Source organism: Melopsittacus undulatus, chromosome 5 (assembly GCF_012275295.1).
Source record: "Melopsittacus undulatus isolate bMelUnd1 chromosome 5, bMelUnd1.mat.Z, whole genome shotgun sequence".
NCBI lineage: Eukaryota > Metazoa > Chordata > Aves > Psittaciformes > Psittaculidae > Melopsittacus > Melopsittacus undulatus.
Window position 1 is genome coordinate 82,644,585 of NC_047531.1, and position 23,218 is coordinate 82,667,802.

The 23,218-nt window shown below is 40.6% G+C and overlaps 1 protein-coding gene across 1 annotated transcript in view; it reads right to left on the reverse strand.

Annotated features, from left to right (window-relative positions):
- Window positions 1–7,152: 7,152 nt before the first annotated feature.
- ABCC9 (ATP binding cassette subfamily C member 9) overlaps window positions 7,153–23,218 on the reverse strand; it is a 58,695-nt gene continuing 42,629 nt past the window's right edge. The window contains exons 29-38 of the mRNA XM_034063174.1: window positions 21,112–21,214; window positions 18,730–18,831; window positions 16,331–16,451; window positions 15,251–15,381; window positions 14,581–14,659; window positions 12,279–12,387; window positions 11,952–12,055; window positions 11,397–11,530; window positions 10,938–11,000; window positions 7,153–8,827 (exon numbers count right to left, since the gene is read on the reverse strand). Of these exons, the coding sequence (XP_033919065.1) occupies window positions 8,690–8,827; window positions 10,938–11,000; window positions 11,397–11,530; window positions 11,952–12,055; window positions 12,279–12,387; window positions 14,581–14,659; window positions 15,251–15,381; window positions 16,331–16,451; window positions 18,730–18,831; window positions 21,112–21,214 (1,084 nt within the window). The 3' untranslated portion in view covers window positions 7,153–8,689. The remainder of the gene's footprint in view (window positions 8,828–10,937; window positions 11,001–11,396; window positions 11,531–11,951; window positions 12,056–12,278; window positions 12,388–14,580; window positions 14,660–15,250; window positions 15,382–16,330; window positions 16,452–18,729; window positions 18,832–21,111; window positions 21,215–23,218) is intronic.

Genomic DNA, 23,218 nt, shown 5'->3' on the forward strand with positions numbered 1-23,218 from the left:
TACCCTGCTACAGATGGGGTGGCAGATGCAGCCTCCAAAAGTGCATCTCACTTGGGTGTAACTGTTGGAAATAACTTATTTAATTCACATGAAAACAAAATAAATCCATTTCCTTCTCCCTTTTTTTTCCTTTTACTTATCATTTTCCTCCTACTTTCTCCTTTTTAGCTCCTATGAAGTATTTGTTCCATGCTAGGGTTAGAAACAAGATTGAGGACCCCTAGTAAGGCTGCTAGAGGATTCTCCAGATATAAAGAACTGCCTGGGAACCTCATGGAAACCCCCATCCTTTTTCATAAAATCCATTAAATGTATTATTTTGCTTCTGACACAAAGTGCTCATAAAATCCCATCTTTCCATCTCTGCCTGCTCAGCACTGAAGAAGCTTCCCCCTTACAAGAGGGGATGCCTTCTTCCTCTCTTACATCTGAGATTATCTGTGAGGAAGCATGCTGGGCCAGGACCACTGGGATGTGTAGATCAGAAGCACCAGAACTATTCCCTTTCCCTTGTTAAACATAATGAGACATGATTTTGAGCACACAGCATCAGCCTCCCCAAGTTACAGTGGATGAATATGCTCTGGAGAGTGACAGCTACCAAAAATGTTCCCCTTTGCCCTCTTAAATACTTGCTTGTTTGCCACATGCACATTTAAGTCTAAGATTTAAGTAGTAGCTGGGAAAGTTCCTAACCCATTTTGTAAGGAACATAGTGTCTGAGTGCTGTGAACACGGCCTTTTCAGGCAAAAAATGATCAGAATTGATGGTGGGTTTGGGTCCAGTTTTGTTATGGCCCATCATGATGTTCCTGCTGTTTCCCTCCACCCACAAGAGCTACTGATATTGTGGTAAATATATCTTTGCAATTACGTTTATCTGACAAAGGATTAAATAACATGCTTAGACATGAATCTGAAATTTCCACATTATGGCTGTGTCCAGCCCCTTCAGAAAACCCTCCTTTGTAATAAGTTTTGTTTGAAACTCTAATCTTAGCTTAGAGATAGGATGACTCTGCAGGCATCCAGAGATGTCATGCACTCAGCACAAGGCTTCCACAAAGACACAGCTGATAAGCTGTATTTGGACAGCATGGATGAACTCTTCCCCAGCTGGCAGTAGATCCATCAAACATGAAAGAGCAGAAACTGCAAAGTAAGGGCATCTGTTACTCTAAACCAGCTTTTTTCCCCCTCCTGTTTCATGCAAAAGCAGCAGAGCAAAAATTAGTCTTTATCACCAAAATACATGTGATTAGTGCCTCTCAACCAATATTACTAAGTTGCATAGTGAAGTCTGTTCATTACATGCCCCCTTCCTGGAGCAGAAGTTACTTCTCAGGCTCTGGGAAGAGACCAGTTTGGTATTGTTTGTTCACCTCCCTGTCATAGTTTATGGAAAGGCTGTAAATCAGTCTCTAGGTAGATTTAACATGGTTACAGTATGTGTCTAGCTGTGTTAATTCACTGCAGTGTTCTTTACCCTAAGGACTTCTCCCCTCTGGCTCACTGGCTATTTCTCTAATGCTTTTTTTTTCCTGTGGGAAAACTGTCTGCTGATCCATCTCTCTATGATGATTCTCATTTCTGAGTTTATGGGCCAGACCAGCCCCTGAATAGACAGAGTATATAGGTGAACTTTGCCTTCTCTAGTTGTAGGGCAGGGATTTCCTCATTAAACAACATCACAAAGTGTCTAACACCTGTTTTTTGTTAAAACATTTTCCACTGCAGTGTTGTTTCTCCAGTTCTTCATGGCAGGGTTTTGGCTTGTATGGGGTGGGATGTTCCCACCCAGTAACCATACACAGTTTTGATGTGGGAAGCCCCAGACATGTTCCAGAGACTCTTCTAAATGCACAGGATGGACAAGGTAACCTTATTTTGGGAAAGCTGTCATTTTAGACATATGGATGGTCTCACAATTAGGCTGTGCCACTTTTCCCATTTTGTTTAATAGTGTAGGCAGCACCTAAGAGTAGACTCTAGGAACAGCTCTACTTGTGGCAAAATGCTGGGGGTGACAATGCTGGAGGCAACAAAACCCTGGAAACTAAGTGAGGATAGGTACTTCTACTGCTGAGACAAGTGATAGGTGCCATCTCTCTTCATCTTTTCTTCTGCTGGTGTATGGAGCAACAAAGCCAGGTATTGGTGGAATCAAGGGCTTTTCATTCCATCTCCTTGTCCAAACTGTGCTTATTCCTCTAATGTTGCAGGAGCCAGAAAGCTTCTGTCTGGCTTCAGCCTCAGAGTAGTATAATAGAATGTTTTCTTCTCTTCTGAGAAGCCCAGAGCTGGCTCAGGAGGCTGTGTCACCAGCTGAAGGTGATTTGTCTTCTGATCTGTGAAACAGAATGTTTCTGTATGTTCAGCTTTGTGTTTCCAGGTCCCTTGCTTTCAAATGATTGATATCTCTGTTTGCTGCAGAGTGAGGGTTAAATTATGTCACTGATGAAGATAGAGGTCATCTCTCTTCTTAAAATCATATTGCAGAATAACTCTAGCAACTCCAAGCCTTCTGGTCTCAGATGACAAGACCTGGAGAAGTAGATGGGCCCAAACCCAAATGATTCACCCATGAAAATCTGCAATACTCAGAGACTCTTAAAACCTCACATTCTGTCTCTGATGGAGAAATCTAATGGTATAGATGGTATTTCTGAAAAAGGAAGGGCCTAATCTGGCTGGTACAATAAAACCACATATGACTATTAAATATGAATCTCTAAGTTTCTGCTTTTCAAAGAATATGCTGCTTTGGGGCGTCTGTAACTGCAATACTTCAGGGTGGTGGTTCTGGACCATGTCATTTACACTAAGCTGCATTAGTTCCTTAGTTACATGGTTAAATATTTTACTGGATGTTGAAGTGGTATTTATGTATGTAAGCTGGTACAGCCAGAAAACCCTGAAGTAAGTTAAAAGGAGAGTTGAGAAATGTCATGGGAATAGCTATGAGTTGCTCTTACAGGCAGTGCTTGCTGGTGCTGTTCATCACTTACTTATACCATTTATCCAAAGGTTGTGTAACTATGTAATGTATTGGTATATTAAATGGGCTAATATACATAAAAGGGAATGAATGCATTTGGAAGCTTCTCTGAACTCCACAGTTTCCTACAAGCTGTCCTGCCAAAACAGCATTGGCACATTGATCATTTGTAAGAGTAAGAGAACTTCTGCCCCACAACAATCTTCTGACAATCTGAAAACCTGATAATCTTTCCCCACAATAACACATGGAGGTCAGTTCTGGTGGGGAAAAAACAGAGCAGTAAGAAACCAATGTGGAAATGATTGGGATGCTTGCAATGAAGAATATGATTTACAGTTTTGTTTTCAGACTCTTTTTAGTACTCTGTTAGTTTTGCCTTTGAAAAGATTTATTTCCAAAGGAACTGAAGAGTGCTTCAGATGTCATCATGGAATCCATATGAGAGAATTTACATTATTAATGTTAAATTAGGCTTTTGAAAGATACTACTTGAGGATATAAACTTGTACATGTGCTGAAATAATTTTTGCTTTTAAACACATTTTATGGGAGAATCATTGCTCCAGAGAGATTGTAACAAGTAGCACTGTGGTTTCAGTAGCTATTTTAGAGCTGATTTCTATTGGCAGTGTCAAGCTGGAGACACTGGGTCATAGTGCTTGCAAGGGAAACATATTCCAGCTTTTACCACTACATAATGGAAACATGATAATGAAAACATGACCCTTATCCATAGTTTTTTATAAAAGAAGTTCTTCATCTCAGATATATTATACCTCTATTTGTCATAAAATGCCTACACAGCTTCTGTAAAATACATGTGTGATGTGAAATGTATATGTGATGTATGTTCAGCTTCCCATGACATGATTGATAGCAGAACGGTATGTCAAAGTATTGTCATCTTTTCATAAGGAAGTACTAAAGCCAATAGCAAAATTAATAAATTTATTGCATAAGAAGTTTGAAGAAGTATGTTTTACATATAATAAGATGCTAAATCCTTTAGGCCATATTCATGTTGGTACTAATTGAATTTAGTGGAGGTGTATTAATTTACAGCAGAAGTATTCTGCTAGTTTACACTAACCTAAAAGGGGCTTATTCAAGTGCTTGGGAAGATTTTGATAAAATATTCAGAATGATTCAGTTGGGAAAAGCAGACACCTTTGCAAATAAAGAGCTTTGTCAGGTCTGCAATGAAATTGGAATCTATGAACCCTTGAGATACCTCTTTTGCATATCAATTTGTTTAACGAAACAATGATCTCTTCCTGCAGACTTTGCCTTGCGTATGCCTCTGGCTTATCAGAGTTATCCCGAACTCCTATGGGGAAGTTTCCTGCCTTGCAGGAAGTGCTTGTGGATTAGTGCATACTCTTTGGTTAATACATGGCTAAAAATCACACACTGATTGTCTATCTATACCTCTCAAGGGCTCCCTGAGGCTGTAAAGCTATCAATCAAAAAGGCAGACATCTAATTCAAGCTCATTGCCTGGACTCCTTCTGCATATTTGGGTGAAATACAGACACCTCCAGAGGGAGAATCATCCCTTTGGCCGATGTGATGTGGATCTTTGTCCGACATTGAACAATACATACTGGTGTTCTTTAGAAATGTTTCTTCTGAACACAAAGGAAATGAACCTTGCTTGTAGCATATGCTTTGTTAAAGAAAAGATTACATACGTGTGTGTATAAGCATACACACATACAGATAATATACTGTACATCAAATAGAAAACTTATCCAGGTGGTTTTAAGAGGTCTTTGTATCAAAGCAAAGGGAGTCTGAACTTAGTTACAAGGGACTATTTGAAGTAACATATAATATTAGTCTAAAACAATTTTGAAGTTACAAAACCTCAGCAACAAGCTCAGCTCTTGCAACTTTCCTATTTGGTAAGTGTATTGTTTGAAATATTAATTCCAAATAATTGTCATGCTCCCAAAATCCCTGAAGCATAAATAATAATTAGCAGAGCACAAGTGGTTCAGGCAGAGATATTCTTAAGGAGATTCTTATAGTCCTGCAGTTGCCTGGAATAATTAATCAGAATAATTCACTTTAGATGAATTCCAGCATCCACTGTGCTGATGTAGAACCCCAGCAGTGTGAATGATTTAAGTTGTGGATCTTGAGGAGGAAAAGCTTCCCCTTGCTTCCTGTCAACAGGCTGCTTCATCCCAGAGGCTTGAAGACCTGCTTCAAAAGAGTGCTTAAAATCCCTACAGTGTGTTTGCCAGCACAATTAAGTTTTGGCTCAGTAATAAACACAAAGGTTGTGTGGGATATTAGTAGTTTATAAGAAGCAGTAGTAAGTAGATAGGTGTCATGAGTCTGATGAAAGGCCATGTATAGGAAGGGAGCAGTCTCCTCTCTGCTGGGCACTGGACCCAGCTCAAGGATTGGGAAAGATAACCCACTGGTTGCAAGTTAGACGTTGAGAAATGCTGTTGTGTCTCCACAAGCAGTTGCACAAGAAGTTTCAGTGTTTAAAAGGGGCATACAGGAAAGATGGGGAGGGATTCCTTATGAGGTAGCATAGTGATAGGACAAGGGTAGTGGTTTTAAACTGAAAGAGGGTAGATTTAGATTAGATACTATGAAAAAGTTCTTCGCTGTGGGGATGCTGAGGCACTGGCACAGGGTGCCCAGAGAAGCTGTGGCTGCACCATCCCTGGCAGTGCTCAAGGCCAGGCTGGATGGGGTTTTGAGGAATCTGATTTAGAGGAATGTGTCCCTGCCCATGGTAGGGGGGTTGGAACTGGATGATCTTTAGGATCTCTCACAGAGATGATTTTCCTCAATCCATAGTTAAAAGAAATATATCCATGGTCAGTGTTTGCATTCAGAGCTCCCTCGTAAACAGAACTTAATAGTTCTGGAGCATAATACTGCAATAATGAAAGCTTGCTTGGTTTAATGCTTGGGGAAAAAAAGAATGAATTCCATAACATGATGACACTACAATAAGTGTTCCCCTGAAAAGGAGGGGTGCTATGATAGAAAGCTAGAGAAAGGCAGGGTGAAAGGAGAGTGATTGCAGATCTGTGTCAGAGAGGAAATGGAACAGAGGGTATGGAGGTAAATCAGGAAGGAGTGGGAGACTACAGGTACAATAAGGAGCATCAGCAATACAAGCAGGAGTCTCAAAGAGGGTATGATATAAGGAGATGGAAACAGGAAAAACAAGGAAGCTGTGGCAAGAGAATAAGGGCTGATCAGCAGAAGAGGCAATGTAATAAGTCAAAGAAACAAAATCTCCTTTTTCATATGCACCACAGCTTAAGAGAACTGCTCCTAAAGTGCACACATTTAAGACCTTTACATGAAATGAAATTTATTTCAAAGTCTTCATCCCTCCTGCACTCTTCTTAGTGATGAAACAGCTGTGCAACTGTTGGAAACACCCTCTCCATTACAGGAAAACACAGAAAAGCAAAGTTCAGCATAAGCCCTTGGGAAATACCATGTGCACATCATATGCACAGCGGCTATAACGTAAGATCTGGTATGTCTATAGCAGTTGGTTGATGTTTGCTATTTCACTTGGGATTTATCTGTGTTCAGTAGGATTGATTGCTTCAAGAATGAAATAGTGCTTTTAAACCTTCTAGGCAGCTGTGGGATATATTACAACAATCACCAAATATTTTGATGATTGTTAATGTTGCACTAGGGCCAATACTGCACACCTCCATCAGAATGAATGAAGCAAGCTGGTAGGTTTTTCTCATGTCATATTGTATATTCTTTTCCAAATATTTAAACAGCAGTGTGAAGTTCTATAGGTCTGGAGGGTTGGATGAGCAAAGAACGTGATTCTTATACATGTAATGGGTCTATCAAAATGTAGGCGGAAAGAGGTACTAATAATTGACCCCTCTTAAGTACTGGATCACAGTGACCTACTTGTCACCACTTAAAATCAATCAGGATTGCATCATCATCAAAGATACACAGACAAACAAAGTTATTTGTACTTCATACTGACTGAGTTTGACAGCAATGAATCCAGTTAGCTTTTTGCTGAAGACAATGAAATTAAGGGTGATTCTGGCCTTTTGGTTTGAAATCTGTGTAACAACATACACTTCCACTGGAAACATCTGCTTTATTCTTTTATTTTCTTTGTATGACAAAGGTTGATCAAGGGAATTAATCCAGAAAAGAGACAAAAACATTTCACAGCAGTAACCAGGGAAATCACAGAAGTCCTTTCCTTCATACAATGTTCAAGACTGAGTTTGTTTTGTTTAGTTGTGTCACACTGCTTTGATTTCCAATAGCTAAGGTGGGGAAAAAATAGAAACAAAAGAAGGCAAAACCATTTTACTATTTTTACATGACCAGACTAAATGTAATCCTAAATCCTACAACTTCTCCAAAATTTATAGCATTTTTTTTGTGCCAAGTAGTCTGCCTTTTGTTCTTTTAATTACACGAGAAATAGGCTTAAGTCACCTTATGATCTTCTTATATCTTATAATAACAAATAAGTAAGATTCACATTGAGTGCTAGTGAAGCTGATGTCTGAAGCTGTGCAGCTGGAATTATGTCTGTGAAACTCCTTCTGGAGGTTTACTTTCCATTGTGCAGTTGTCATGGTTCAAGATCTAGCCATACGCATTACTCAGGTGCAGGCAAGCTTTTCAAAGCTGTATGATGTAAATGCATATCTAAATTCACCTAAATTCTTAAGGATACAGTAATAATTTGAAAATCATACCTTTTTGGACTAGATCTGATTTAGAGAGATGCCAGAAATGTGTAAAGGAGAAGAAAGATTGTCCCAGGATAAAAAATAATGTGAAGGACTAAAAACATACAAACAATTAGTGATTGGCTATTTATATGCCATATTACGTAGAAAATTGTAGGGACATTTTTAAAAGCCTGGTTAATACAAAGTTTATAAATTCATATTGATTTGAATACAAAGTCTTAAGATACTGTACAAAATTCTTCTATAGGCCTATCAAAGCATGCAGAGTTATAGTATGATTTGCATCTTTGATGGAAGAGAGTCTGCAGAACAAATATGGATTTAGGAACTGACTGTAGGGATAATACATTGCTGCACTGAAAACAGTACTGTGACAAATATCGTGTGCTAGCTGAACTGAAGGACAGGAAGAGTTTCCTTATTTCTGATGGAAACCCTTTAGCTCTTTCACTGCTCCTCCTCGACAATTTGAAGAGCAAAGTTTATGCCTTTGGAATGCAGCAGATTGCCCCAAGTGTTATGGGTTTGGATTTGATATTTCACATTTTGCCCCTCTAGGGACAGAATGCTTCTGGGGATCTCTTGTTTCCTTGACAAACTGCACGATTTGATTGCCAGTTCCAGCATAACATATGCAGTTCATAAGAGCAGTGCATTTTTTGCTCTCTGTAAAAGAAAATAGTCATAAAAAAGTCTAAGGAAATGCCAAATTCCCAGGAAATAAAGAATTCTGTCTGTGTGCGCATGTGTGTGTGTGTGTAGTTTAATGGCTTTCGAACGAAGTGACATTTTTATTGCTTTGAGGCATACATGTATTGCAATAGGTTTTATTATTCTGGAAGATGGAAGTGTGAAGAAAAAATCTCTAAGAAATAAAAGTGATGTTACATTGAATAAAAAATATTTGCATTTCATCTGTTTCAAAATAAGCTATTACAATGCTTCATGCAATTCTTCACATGTCAGCCCGGACAAAGGAAGCAAAGATGCCGTCTTCTTGAGAAAGCAGGTTCTCAGGCGTATCATATTCTAGAATGTTCCCTCGCTTCATGACGATGACCAGGTCTGCAGTTAGGATGGTGTGAACTCGATGCTGCCATACAGAAAAGCATATAGAAGTTGTCATTATGATAAGTCTCAATGCAGTTAATTAATGGGCCTAATCCAAGGCACACTAGGTTAGTGACAGGCTATCCTTGCTTACAGTCCGTGTACTATACAACTTTAATCTGAAGAGATCTCCACTTACTTTACAGCCTCTGCCACCAAGCCTTCACTTTTGGTCCACTAATTGCCATCCTGGACAGCACAGCTGTTGAAATAAATCCTACAGCATAACTGAAGTACATCCTCCCCTTTAGGAGATATGGGCGATAAATATCCTGCGTATGCTTGCACTGTCAGGAGGCTTAGTGTCCTACTTCAGTCCTTGGTGTCTGTGCATCTACCTTATGTCACTCCTGGGCTGTTTCCATCTGTAAAGGAATTAGCTCCCTCTGAGATTAAATTTGAGTGTGCTACAGGCAATAGTTAAGCTCTATAGGCAACAGGAATGTAATGAATCTGAGTTTTGATTTCAGTGCCATATGAACACAGCCAGTCAAGTACAGACAGGGTGAAATCTAAAAGTGAGTCAGGGATTGGTCCAGGGGGTGGATTCCTTTGTCATGATAGATTCAATGTTAGCTTCATGTCTAAGTTTTAGTGAAATATGATTAGCATAAATTGTCTTGAAATTAAACAAACCTAGGATCCACACAATAAACACCTTCTTGCACTGTCATCTCTGAAGCTGTGCAGTAGAAAGGAAGCAGAGTGAAAGGAGTGAAAGGAAACTAAAGAGTTAAAGATAACTACCAAAGAGCCTGAAGTCTTGTGAACAGTGTGGACTGAGAAAGTCTACTTGTGAGTCTTCACCAAAGTGGTGAACAGGCCATCCTCTTTGAGGAGTAGGTTTGAGGCAGTGTCACATTCAACTAGAAAGCCCTCGGAAAGGACTAGGACAATACTGGCATCCAAGATGTGAGATACGCGGTGCTGGAAAAAGAAGAGAAAAACAGATGGATGAAGAAAGTATCAGCCATGAATGAAGAGAGGAAGGAAATGAAGCCAACTCTGTGATGAAATACAAATATTAATGTGCTATTTTGCTTGAGACACTGACTTCGGAAAGGCAAAGCAAACGACAAGTGAGATTCCAGTCAGAAAGACAATGCTGCAAACTTACATGCAAGGCATGTAACTGAAGAAGACTATGCTTCCTGATAGCATCTTCAGCATTTACACATCCAAGGACATTAGAGCCTATTGTCAGTGAGATAGGTTAAGTGGTTTGCCTGACACAAACTAGTCACTATCAAACAGACATGAAACCAGAGTCCAGGAGGCATAGCTCTATTCTCTAACCACAGGACTAGATTCCAGACAAAGCAAATGGAACAGCTGTTGAAATGTGTATTTATCTCATGTATAAAGCATCCATTTGTTGAGTAAGTCTGCTGTCACAAGGTGGAACTAATCTTAATGGTATCCACTGTATGTGTATGCATGTATATGCATACCTGCGCACATATATGAAACTTCTGAGCTCTAGAAATGGCAGGAAAACAGGCAAAAAATGAGTCATAAACCCTTAATTGAACAAATATCATTTTTTGAGCAATTCCCATTGATTCAGGTTTTTAAAATCTTTATCACAAACCCAACTTTTTATTCCGAAAGACAGAAAAGATAACCCAACTTAAGAAACCATACCAAACAAGATTCTGAAATCTTATCTCCCTTTATACAGCTGTGCCACCATTGTAAGCACTATATATTCATAGACTTTCAGAGGTAAATTTCAAATCTGGATTTTGATGCAACTTTCAATCAAGGTTTAACTCATGGGTTTTGTTTCAGTTTTTTAGTGAGAATGAGCTCACATCTTCTTGGAGACAGTGTAGAGGCTGAAGTTCCCTGTTCCTTCTTCAGGGAAACAGTTAATGTTTCAGATTTGGCCCACTTCGTAGCAAGACAGCATTCACTGCAAGATTTCAGGTTGATTGTCTTGACTTGTTCTAGTTCCTGCAAACATTCCTACCTTGTGTTCTAGTTTTATTTTGTGACGCTTTTAATTTTATCTAGTGATGTTTAATGGTGAAATGCGAGATTAACTGCCTGAAGAATGAGAAAAGAAAGCATTTGCTGGCATCAGTACTTACTGCTATTGTTACAACTGTGCGGTCTGCAAACGCAGTCATTACGACCTTCTGCAATATGTTTTCCTAAAAAACAAAAAGGTTTACTTCAGTTACTTCACCTTTTTACACATCCAATAAACATCCAGTAACATTCAGTTATGCATCCTTTAAATTCATGTGTCTTTAAGCACATAGGAGAGAGGATCGTGTTCCATACTATCTATGATCTGTGCACTAGATTCTCACTAAGGAAATGTCACACCTGTGAAAGCAGGGATTTTCCAGAACATTTTGTCTCTTTTCCTCTCACCATAGGCATCAATCCCCAAAACACATCGACAGTAATGGATGAAACCAAATGCAAGAAAAAAGCAAAAAAGCTGTAATTTTTTTCCTGCTAAGAGGTTTCATGGCTGATATTCAGGAAAGATGCCTCTTCTTATACATCCATACATCAATGGTGCTAATTGCAATACTCACTGTGGCCATGTCAATAGATGCTGTGGCTTCATCCATGATAAGAATACTGCTTTTGCGGACAAAGGCTCGGGCCAGACAGAAGAGCTGCCTTTGCCCTACACTGAAGTTCTCTCCTCCTTCCGTGACCATTGCATCTGTAATAAAGTCAATTTCTTTGAATGTAACACCACTGAAATGCTGTACTTCCATACAGAGAGGAGCTAGTGATTTTGAGTGGGTACAATGAAAGCTCTGATTGTGCAGATTTCCAGTAAAAGCCAATTAGCATAATCCTGATTGTACACTGGAAGGGAATGACACCAAAAAAAGTGAGTACAGCTTCTTGGGAAAGGAGCAATATACCATTAAGCAAATAGTTGGCACAAATAGCAAATCTGGTAGTCTGCAGGATAATATCTTAGTAATATGAAACACACTTAATATGAAAGAAATACATGAGTTTCCTTCATGAACCAGAACTAAAATGATAAGAAAAATACTCTGTCAGTGTTCTAGACAAGAGCTACAGCTCTGCTGGCAAAGCATCTCTTTATATGTGTGCATGTTCAGACTTACCAAGGCCTCCTGGCAATGACTTGACCATGTTCTTCAACTGGGCAATCTCCAAAGCTTCCCAGAGTCTATCATCAGTGCACTTGCATTCTGGATCCAAATTAAAGCTGCAAAGAAAACCATAAAAGGGGTCTTGTTACTGCAATTGCAGTTCATTCAGGTCTTCTGCAAAGAAACATTTTGGCATTGTGTGTATCACTTGACTTCCCTTGGATATGACTGGATGCAGCTAGAAAGGTTTCTACCCTTTTCCATCCCTTCCTGTTCCACAGTGCCCATCACAAATATGCTATGCAATGCTGCTTCTCCCCCACTATGGCATATACCTACCGGATGGAGCCACTGAACAATATTGGATCCTGGAGAATAATGGACAGTCGGGAACGGAGAGTATGAAGAGGCAATTTGCTGATGTCTATTCCATCAATCACTATCCTCCCTATTTAAAACAATGTGCAGAAGATATGTGAGGGAATTGCACAAAGCATGGGATCTGCAGGTAGCAGACAGAAAGATAAAACAGCTGGTTTGGGCTGGACTCCAATGAGGAGGCACCTTGTCTCTATGATCTCTCAGCACTATCATACAAACACAGGGAAAGCGAGTGGATGTAGTAATGCAAGCTAGAGGGAATGCAGCTTCTTATTAGTGACACTGTTGCCTTGTTGTCTTTCTTTCCCTGCTCCTCCTGTAGAGGAAATAGGTGGCTTCCATGCTATATGATTAATGATAGCACCAGAAGGAAATTTTATTATGGATCAATCTGAGCTTTACAGCCAAACAAAGTGAGAATGAGAGCAACTTCCATAAGTAGCTGCATCCTGTGCCTGTCTTTGCTCCCCTTGACTTTAACAGTTGCCAATGATATTTAAACAAAAAGGACATCCTACTCCAAGGCATTTTAATACTATTCATGCTGGTTCCTACAGCTTAGTTTCATCTGAGCATTTGGTTGTGAATTAGCCACATACTGTTCTGCTAGCATAACATTACTGGAAGCAGTCACATTAATCACCCTTTAACTTAGTATTTCATTCCATGGCAAGAAGTTGCTGCAACAGCTAGGATACTTGCTGAAGTAAGAGGATTTTCCTTTTCTAGTCACCACTTCAGGTCAATGAGCCTATGGATATCATCTGAAAATCTGATTTATGATGTGCACGGTGTGGCAACTGCTGATATTGAAGCCAGGGAGAGAGGGGAAATGTACAAGAGAAACTGGCTGGCTACTTTGAAAATAGAGGGTGAGAAGAGCAGGAGGAATGTGTTCCCTTGAATCCTCAAAGAAAAGACAAGAACTATTGGCCACACTGACTAGGGAAAAATTACTATGGCATGCCTTGGGAATAGGGGAGTGCATTTGTCATAGAAGCCAGGGTGCTTGAGGAAAAGAACAGAGTGGATGAGGAGACTTACAGGAAAAAGTAAATTAGAGATGAGCTAGGAAAGTAATGAAGGGCAACTAAGCAAGACAGATGAGACATGAAACATAGTTTGAACAGAGGGCAAGAAAAGAGAAGCACTAAAGAACAAAGAAAGAAGCAAGAGTAGGGGAATGAATTGGAGCACATACAGATTTAAAGAAATAACAGAGACATAAAGAACCAAAATGGACAACATGAATAAAATCTTGGTTCTAGTAAAGTTACTTCAAAACTTGGTATGTGGCTTTTATTAGGGCCAGGACTCTACCCAGAAGTGGACCAGCATAGAGGCCAAATAAGGGTCTAGCTGAGAGAGAGAGAGAAGTGCACAAAGGATAACTCAATTAGAAAAGGTTTAGGCATTCCCATTGGAAAAAACAGGATTCTGAAGGAACAAGATTAAAGTAGAAGGAAACTTCAAGCTGGCTATGAACATAATTACTATTTGTTTGCGCTACTTATATATCCAGGAACCCTGGTCATGAATCAGAAACCTATTACCACAGATACATATAGACAAAGAACCACAGCAAAAGCATATATTAGCTGCATTAGATTTACTTATCCTCCTACATCCTACTGGGGTTTTCCTAGCAGAAAACATGGAAATCTTTGAAACAAAAAGATAACTTTCCAGTAAGTTTCCATATTCCTATAATAGTAACATGCATGTGTATTATAATTTGTGAGGGTTCATATTGCAGCATATAAGTTCAGGCCGGTTAGCTGTGAGAGTGAAGTGCCACAGGAGCAAAACCACAGCAAAATGTTTCCAAACCCTTTAGTCAATTTCTGGTGCAATTGTGGGAAACCACAATAAAATACAAAATAAATATCAAGGGAATGGACTTGTTGAGTTCTAGTTCCTATTCTGCTAATATTTTAACAGCTATCAAAAGTTAATGCAGTTATTCATTAGGGAAAAATGTAGAGGCTCGAGAGAGTTGCACGTTTTCCTCTCCTATCTCAAAATGGCATATTATTTTGTCAGAACATAAGTAAAAAAGTTCCCAAAAAATACAAGTATAATGTGTGCATCACATTTCCTGGAAGAACCAAGCACTACTCACAATAGGACACTTTGTACTTGGAAGAATGAGACATAACAAGCCTCATTCTAATCAAGTATCTTCTGAGCCAGAGAGCCAAAATGTCCCCTCAAAGGGGGGAGCAGGTCAGGAGTCAAACATACTACATTGAAAACTAACCATCAAATATGTCCACCATTCTGAAGAAGGCCAAAGACAGGGATGACTTGCCACTGCCAGTACGACCACAGATCCCAACCTGCAAGAGAAAGGAGGATGTTACTTATCTATAGAGGGAAGCCATAAATCAGACTTGCAGTCCATTTGGGAAAGCTGGACTGGATTGCCCTACTGTTGAGGAGAAATATCCTTCCCAGTGGCCAGTTGCAGACTCCAGGGGGAAAAAAAGACAAGGTAGTATAGCAAGCACACTTTTCTGCCTCTCAGCATCATGGGCTTGTCCCAGGAACATCTTTTAAACTTCAGCATTTTGACCTGGACTCCATTGATACTATAGACTGAAATGTGGGATATTCTTGCATTTTCTGCCCAGTTCCAGCCTGATGTCTGTTTAATCTCATCTGGCCACCTATGCTCACCCTATGCACAGAGATGGGCTTGGAAAGAAGTAGAACTGCCAGAAGGAAAATTGAGCCCAGCCAAGAATAAGGTATCATCAGTGTAGGTTTCTTGACCCATGCCCAGGGACTTCAGAGAGAACCATCAATACATATAGCTGTCACTACAAGTTGTTATTCTTGCTTTTCTGCCACTTTAGAAAGGAAAAAACAATAAAGAAGGATCTGCTCCAGAATGCGGATGATAGGCAATTGCTTCACACTGTACCTACCTTTTGTCCTGGTTTGATATATGCCTTAACGTGCTTAAGAACAGGCTTCAGGTTGTTTTCATATCGAACACACAAATTTTCAATCTTGATTTCTCCCTCCTGGGGCCAATCTTTGGGGACTTGAGAGGGATCTGAAATAGTTACAGTAGAACAAACCAAAATGAATCTATCTGAGGGACACTCTTTACAACATTCCCCTTTCTGCCTCTCTCTGGGCACCTTCCTGAGTTTCAGTTCCCTGCCAAGGGTGAGCTGAGATCAGCCTGGCGTGCACATTAGCACTTAGCTTCCAGATCATAACACATATGAAGAGAGAACAGATGCTAAAGTGGCTCTTGGCAACAAAACAGGGAGAAGCCAAATGAGTGGAGAAGAATGTAGTGTCAGTGCAGTGTTAACATGCTCCTCGGTCAGTAACCGGCACAGGAAGGGCAGTGCAAGGAAGAGTGCTGTTACTGCCATACTACATTATCACAGCTAGCATTTCTTCCTGATTTCCAAATACACGGGCAGGTTTTCTCTCCAGACTAAGGGGCTTGGCTTTCCAGGGAAGTTTGCTCATCTGCAAGCCTTTTTGGTCTTGCACTTCAAGCACTTCTAAAATACCAAAGTGTGAGTATGAACACCGACGTGCACATCAAGGAAGAGCTGTTGAGGTCTGATGTCCTCAACAACTGATCTGTCCTGTCCTGTAGTCCCCATTTGCTGCAAAGATCAGAGATTTTGAAGCATGTGACTGATGGCACATTTCTAATTTTTATCCATATTTTTGTTTTCTAAACAGCTATATGGATGTTTTGTTCATCCCATCTACAACTGTGCCCTGGTATTTTCTGATTGTCCTGCAGGGCCGTGCTGTGTCTCCCTGGCATTTGGTAGAGGGTTTTTTTTATGTTGAGTAGCATGGGTTACATATCTCAGAGCTTTTTTTTTGGCTATCCTTATCACTCAGATCAGTGGGAGTTCCTACACATAAATAAGAGCAGATTTTGGCCAAAGAGGAGTATATATTTTGCATGACCAAGAATACCGCACTTTCACATTACCACATTAAAACCCCAAAAGATTTGAGAGCAATACCCAAGTAGCCATCGTAGTTTTCCGACTCCATGTTCAGGAAGCTGTGTACTTTTTTTACTGCACCCATTTGCACTTCCAGATCAGCCAGATTCCTCACCACCCAGTTCAAATAGTTGGTTATCTGCATCATAAAATGGAAACAAGGACAGTGCTCAGCTTTCTGTCTGTTCATCTATTTGCAAATAAAAGTTGGATGCAAGAATATGCAGAAGTTTCTTGACCTGAATCAATACAGTGGGTCTCTTATTGATGTTGCAACAGTTCAAGACTCAGTGCAACACCATCAAATACATAATAATCCAGTCATCCTCCAACACAAACCAACCTGACAAAGTAATTTAGTGCTCAGTATTCTCATCCTTGTTTTTTGAAGAACTATGGAAAGGTTGTACCAACAGCCTGAAGATGTGACTGACTAAGGGAATCTCTTGTTCTCAGCACCTAGTGATCAGTACTGACAGGCATATTTAAGCACACAAGCAGAAAAAAATAAATCAAAATTAGCAGTGCTATGTGTAAAATATTACATTTTCTTATCTTTCAAAGACTGCAACTAAGGATTAAGAAAGTTCACTATTTGAAAATAGATTGAAAAAATGATAGGTATTTCATTTCTGTTTCTGTCATATTTAAATAATCAATTTCTCTCTGTGGAAAATGTGAAGGGCTTTTAGCAGAAAAATAGATGAAAAAAGTGTTATCAGCTCAGTAGTACTTCTTGCTTTTTATTCTCATTTGTAATGAAAGGATTTGATCAATAGTAAAGGTATTACTTGTAGTAGATAATAGCTGATAATTAGTTGTCTAACTATAGCCAGTAGCTTAGACAAGCTGATCTCTAGTCAGGACTGACTATTTAAGGCTGAAAATTGTCAATGAATTTCCTAAACATTCTTAAGTCCGTATTTTGGTGCTCATCTAAAGAAAACTGCTGCTTGTGGAGTAGCAGACTGTAATCATAGACCTGGCGGATCTGATAACAGATCCTGTAATCTGAAAGGCTCTACCCATTATTTCGGCCTTCACTGTAGTTGTACAAGGAGCTTATGTAAGGGGAGAGAATAAGCTTATGGATGCCTATTTTAAACACAATGTTGGTGCAGTTTGCTGTCATCCAAGTCCAAACCTCTGCCCTCTCTTAGCTCCAAAGAGAAATTACACAAAAACATGTGTGAGGGCACACAGGTAATAATCCAAGTATATTCAAAATGTCATCAATGCTCTTGTGGGGCAGAAGAGAGACAGGTAATCACTTGGTGACAACAACATTTGTTCTCTGCTGTGCCAGACTTCAGCACACAGCTGATTTACACTAACAATCTGTTTGCAAGCACAGACTAAATACAGAGAAGGCAAAGATGATGCAGACATGCTGGCACTTCCAGATCTCTGCTAATGGAGAAGGATTACCAGGAACGTTTTCAGAGTGAAGTTGAAGAACTAGGACTAATTCTCAGTTGCTGTCAGGTTCTCACACTGCTGCAACAGCGTCACAAAGGGGATCTAAGTCCATCCTAAGGCAGCTGCTGAGAACCTTATGCTGTAACTATGGGCTCATCATCATTTACATGCAAAGCCACACTCAGTGTTAGACCCCTACCCATATCGCTCCCTCATACCAGTGCCATAGAGCAGCCAGATTTTTGCCATGCCACCCATGATTTCAAGAATTCTTTCTGCCACTGCCTTCATCCTGCTTTTGTCTCCACTCTCATGGTTAATTTAGTGGTATTTTTACTTTCTGTGGTGATGGTACTCTGTGTTCATGATGCACTCTCAGCCTCTCTTATAGTCTCATACCCTAAATCACTGTTCCTTCTCCATGACTTAGCTCAAGCTGCTCAGTACTAATGACAGTGCCACAATGAACCAGCTAGTGTGCCACCAAAATCCCATTATTCCTAACCCCATCACCTCTGCTGCCTGTCATGATGAACCATGCCTACCAGCCCCAAAGGTGCCAAACCCCAAATCCATTTGGAGTTGCATGGACAACATTAGATGTCTGAATGGTTTCCCTCTGAAGGCAGAACTGGTATTTCTGATTCTTTAGCAATTATTTGGTCTTCAGTTAAAGATTATCCAGATTATGAGTATTTTCAGGCAGGTTTTGCTATATACAGATGGGACCAACACTGTGTTGTGCAAAGCAGGGTGCACAGCAGGTCCTCTTACGCATTTTTAATTTTCCTGCTCCTTGGGAGCACTCGGGGCCTGGGAATGGTTGTGTTTTTTTAATTGGCTCATAAAAACTGAAGCAAGTCCAAGTTGCCCTGAACTCTCTCAGCTTTGGCCTGAATCCATTATTTGCGAGACTTTTTCTTTCAAGATTAACAAAGCTGGGAGATAACCACGTATATGTGGTTTTAATGGTTCTTACGCTTTGCCTTGGTACATACCGTTAGAGCATACAGGAGACCCAGCCCCACAAACCCTGAGTGAGGTCCTTCAGTGATGGAAGTGACAGCGGCAGTCAGAACTATGCAAGCACCAAGGTAATCCTGGAGGGAGAGAGAAGGGGAGAGAAAGATTCATTAGTTGTAGAGCAGATTAACTTTACTGAGGATTATTTCTGTAATGATACCTAGTCCTTAATTCTGTTTTGCTCTTTTTTTCCTGGAAAAGGTGCCCGACCTGAAACACTCTAAAGGAAGTTGCTGAAGACAAGTGAAACAGGCCAGTGTATGCTAGAAATCCATTCGGGCTAGGGTATCTTATTGTGGCCACCCCAAAAAAATCTAATAAACTCATAAAAAAGGTAAAATATAATAATGGCATAACAATTCCTGCACCCCTAATTCCTACCACTAAACCAATTCCTCAATCTCCACTCTTCTTCAGGTCTTCTTAAACATGGGTTTGCCTTCCCAAAAAAGAGAAGTATCAGTGACTGCACACAGTCCATAAAGAATTTTGGAAGAGTTTATACAGGTCATGCAACATGTTTTATTGGCACAAGTGGGCAGACTGACATCCAGTGTCTACATCATGCAAGGGGACACTGTGCATGGTGAAGGCATCCCTAAGCCTTCTATACACTCACAGCCTGCAGTGAAACACCATGTGGATATTGGCAGTGTGGACTTTTAAAGCAGTATAGCTGTGTAGTTGTGGTGCTGCAAATGGGCTACCTAAGCCTTGCTCCTGCCACAGCACTTGGAGTTTCACAGTGATTCTGTGGTAGATACCTGAAGGATCTCAGCTCTGTTGCATGTTGATGACTTGCTTTAAAGAAATTGCTGTGTAGGCTGTATTAGAAAGATTTGACTTCTCACAAGCTTTGCAGGAGCTTGAACCCATCTTCTTGATGTGTATCTCAGTTTTGAAGTGAATGCCACATGTGATCTCATGTAGTTGTCAAGGTGCCTGATTCATGAGACTGCTGGTATTCCCACTGCTCCCTGCATTATATTTACTTTGGATTACAGGGTTAGCATTTTCCATCCATTTTTTTTCCTCCTGTCTGATAATATCCTGCCTGGAATCTTTCCTGCTGGGATTTGAAACAAGGGCTGCCTAGTTCATCTGTATGTAAAAAGTGTTGATGAGCAGATGGCAGACTCGCAGAAGCACAATGGTCTCAAGTCTCCATCAGCAACTGGGACAGGACTTCGCTCTTGCTATTAAATCCTGAAAACGTTTGAGTGATCTTAGTACCACTGTGACACTAGGCAGGGCTAAATGAGCTATTCCTTGGCAAGCCCTCATTATTTCTAATGCTGTGATGAAGCAATGATAAAGCTTTGACCAAATTCATTCCTCATGTAAGCAAGCCTCAGACTGTGAGACATTAACATGCATCATCACAGCTTATTCCAGGATTGACTGTTGCTCTGTTATTTATCTGCCTTGATTTGGAAGCAAGTTCAGCTTCATCTTGAATGCTGTAGGAATCTGAAAGCTTCATGCACAAGGGAAGGCTTTGCCACCATAAGAAATGGAGCACAGCTTTGTTGCTCCACCAGCGTATCAGGACATGAAGGTGAGGATACAGGCTTTGATGGGAGGATTAATCATGCCTATTACTACTTGTGTCTAGCAGAATCAGGTCACTGCTCTGTTTATTCACTGGTCTTTCAGTGTCAGGTAAATAAATCACAGTGGCTTTGCTTGCGTCTTCTTGGCTTGCAGATCAGAAAAGTTCCATGTGTGCCGTCCCTGGAGAGCCCCTGTAAAACCCTGGATCCTGTCCCACTGGCAGTGGCTGTGTTTTGCCCTACGTTAGTTTTCAGCTGGAGTCTAGTTCTGCCATCTTTTATGATACTGAACAGTAAAACCACAGAGTATGGTCTCATAGCTGCAGTAAGGGCACTGCAAAGGGGTTTAAATTACAGCTGTGGGATTAAACCTGTTAATGGAGAGATACTTCAGGACCTGGAAACTCAGTGGTGCCTAGAACAGACCTGGCAGAATGATGGCACAGAACTACTAAATAGCCATGCTCTGCTTTAAAAGTAGTTCCTGCTGCGACAGGTCTGCAGATGCTGCACAGTAGTAGAGCAAACTTCATCTAAAGTTACATAAATGTTTGTTCTTGCACTCTCTTCAGGCACTAGACATCACAACAGCAAAGATGAGGGAGACTTGTATTTTCTTACTCCTGGCCAAGCCAGCCGAAAAACCTTTATAGGTTTAACATAAACCATCCTGATCTATTTTAAGGAACAGTGTGTATAATTCCATCGTGAGATTAATTCTCATTATCATCTTCTCTGCATCAGGCAAAGTCTTTGTTTGCTTCCAAGGTTTCAAAACCAGGGCTGGGACGAAAGTGAACGTACCGTCCTGACCTCCAGCCATCTGTTGGCAGCTGATAGAAATAAGTAGGCAATGTTGTTTGTGTCCGTTAGTTCCAGCATACGTTGTTTAAATCTGGCTTCGTGCCTGCCAAGAGCAAAGTTGTTGCATTACGACACATTACACACAAGGATTAAGCATTAAACTCTTCTCTCCCTCCCCTCCTACCAAAGCAAAACTTTCTCTCCCTTCTGCTTTTTCCAGACTTTGGGTTACAAACTCTTCCCTAAGGAGCTGTACCTGCTGCCAGGGCTTTCCTTAACCAGGCAGAGCAACACGTACAGCAGCCAGGGATCTGTGCGACAAGATTTGGATCAGAGCCTGTCCCTTTAAAGAGACAGCAGTGCCAACGTGCTAAGGACAGGCTTTACCCCCCAGAGCATATCCACTTCCATAGCTGCGGACTGCGGTGCTGCTGCCCTCCAGTCCTCTCCCTGGTGAGTGCTGTCATAGTCCCTCACTGTATCCTCACAAGCCAGTTACCTGCAGGAGTGTTCAACACCAGTGCCATCTCTAAGGTCTCAACTAATGCAGACTGCAGATCAGTGCCTTTCAGCTACAGAGCTCAGCTGTTTTCTCACCAGCCACACACTGCCCGAACAACTTGGAAACTACAATGAGGGACAGCTACAGATCATTCCTGAATGACAAAGATGAATGCTGGTACCTCCACACTGTCCCTTGTTTCTTTCTCCCCCATGTAATGTCTCTCACATTTAAAAAGCAGTGTAAGGATGTCACAGTGCTAAGAGCTGAGGTACACTTTGGGATAGGCAGGGAAAATCTGTATTGCTGTAAGTGTATTCATGGCACCTTGCAGTACTTCAAGTATGACCTGCAGGCAGATGGAAACCACTTTTTGTTTCATATTCTACTGTCTCTGAAATGCCAACACCTGAATAGAACCATAGATAAACTAGCTGAACTTCATTTAGCAGCTTATCATCTGTTTTATCATGGCATTTTAAAGTCTCAGGCCCTGCTGTGAACCGCCTGTAACACCTGTTCTGCCAGAAACTGCTTTTTACTTTGATTTTATTTGCTTTTCCCACTGATATTCTATTTCCATGTAAACATGGCAAGCGACCTCCCTAAAACAACAACTGCTAACAGGAGTGACGCTGGGAGGAACAAAGACGCAAGGATTACTCTGCTTGTCTGCTTTTCTGGCAGCAAAACTCATGTTTTCCTAATGGAAAATCTGACATGCTCAATCTGTATCTTTTCATCCACATCCAGCTCATCTTCTAGGCAGTTTTAGGCTTTTATCCCGTCAGATGACAAACAGCAAAGGTCACTGAAATTGCTTTCTGATCCAGTGGTACTATTCTGTGGTTAGTTGTGTGAGGGACTACTCTATCCTGGAACATACTGAACTAAAACTGCAGAGGATGACTACCAGGGGTGTTAGTAAATATGAGTCTGCTGACAAAAAACAGCAGAGACTTCAGGTTTGGTTGACAGTGGAGGACAGGCAGGGAAAAGAAGTGGATTTTATTAGCACCAGAGATACTGGAATATTCAAGTGATGGTTATGATGTTTAGGCCTTCCCTAGGGCTGCCTCTTGCCCTCTGTTATCCAAGCCCACATTGTCTTTTCATAAGATAAGGTTAAACTACTCCCAAGAAGTGCTAAGCTCCTCCATGTTTTTCAGGAGATAATGCAATGAAATCCACTCTGAACCTCTCAGGAAGCACTCAGCATACATCAGCATCAGGCCTGAATTATGAATTACTGCTTCAATACATCATTCTGGTTGATAAAGCTTGTTAAAACATTTCTTGTTGACCATCAGCTCACATCTCTTCAACATAGCAACATTTTTCCTTATCCTGCCACAGCCCTTAAATCAGCACTCTGTACTAATACCTTAGGGAGTAAAGCTAGCTTGAAGGGATGAAACAGTGTTAAATTGATCACATAGCTTTGTAAATAGCAGATCTGCACTGGCTCCAAATACTACATTGTACAGAATGAACACAAGTTACACTTACTGGGGAGTAACATCAAGCTGTCGCTTTGACAGAGTCATGTTAGCTATAATGTAGTGAATACACTAGGAGAATTTGGCCTATACTTTTTTGTAGGAA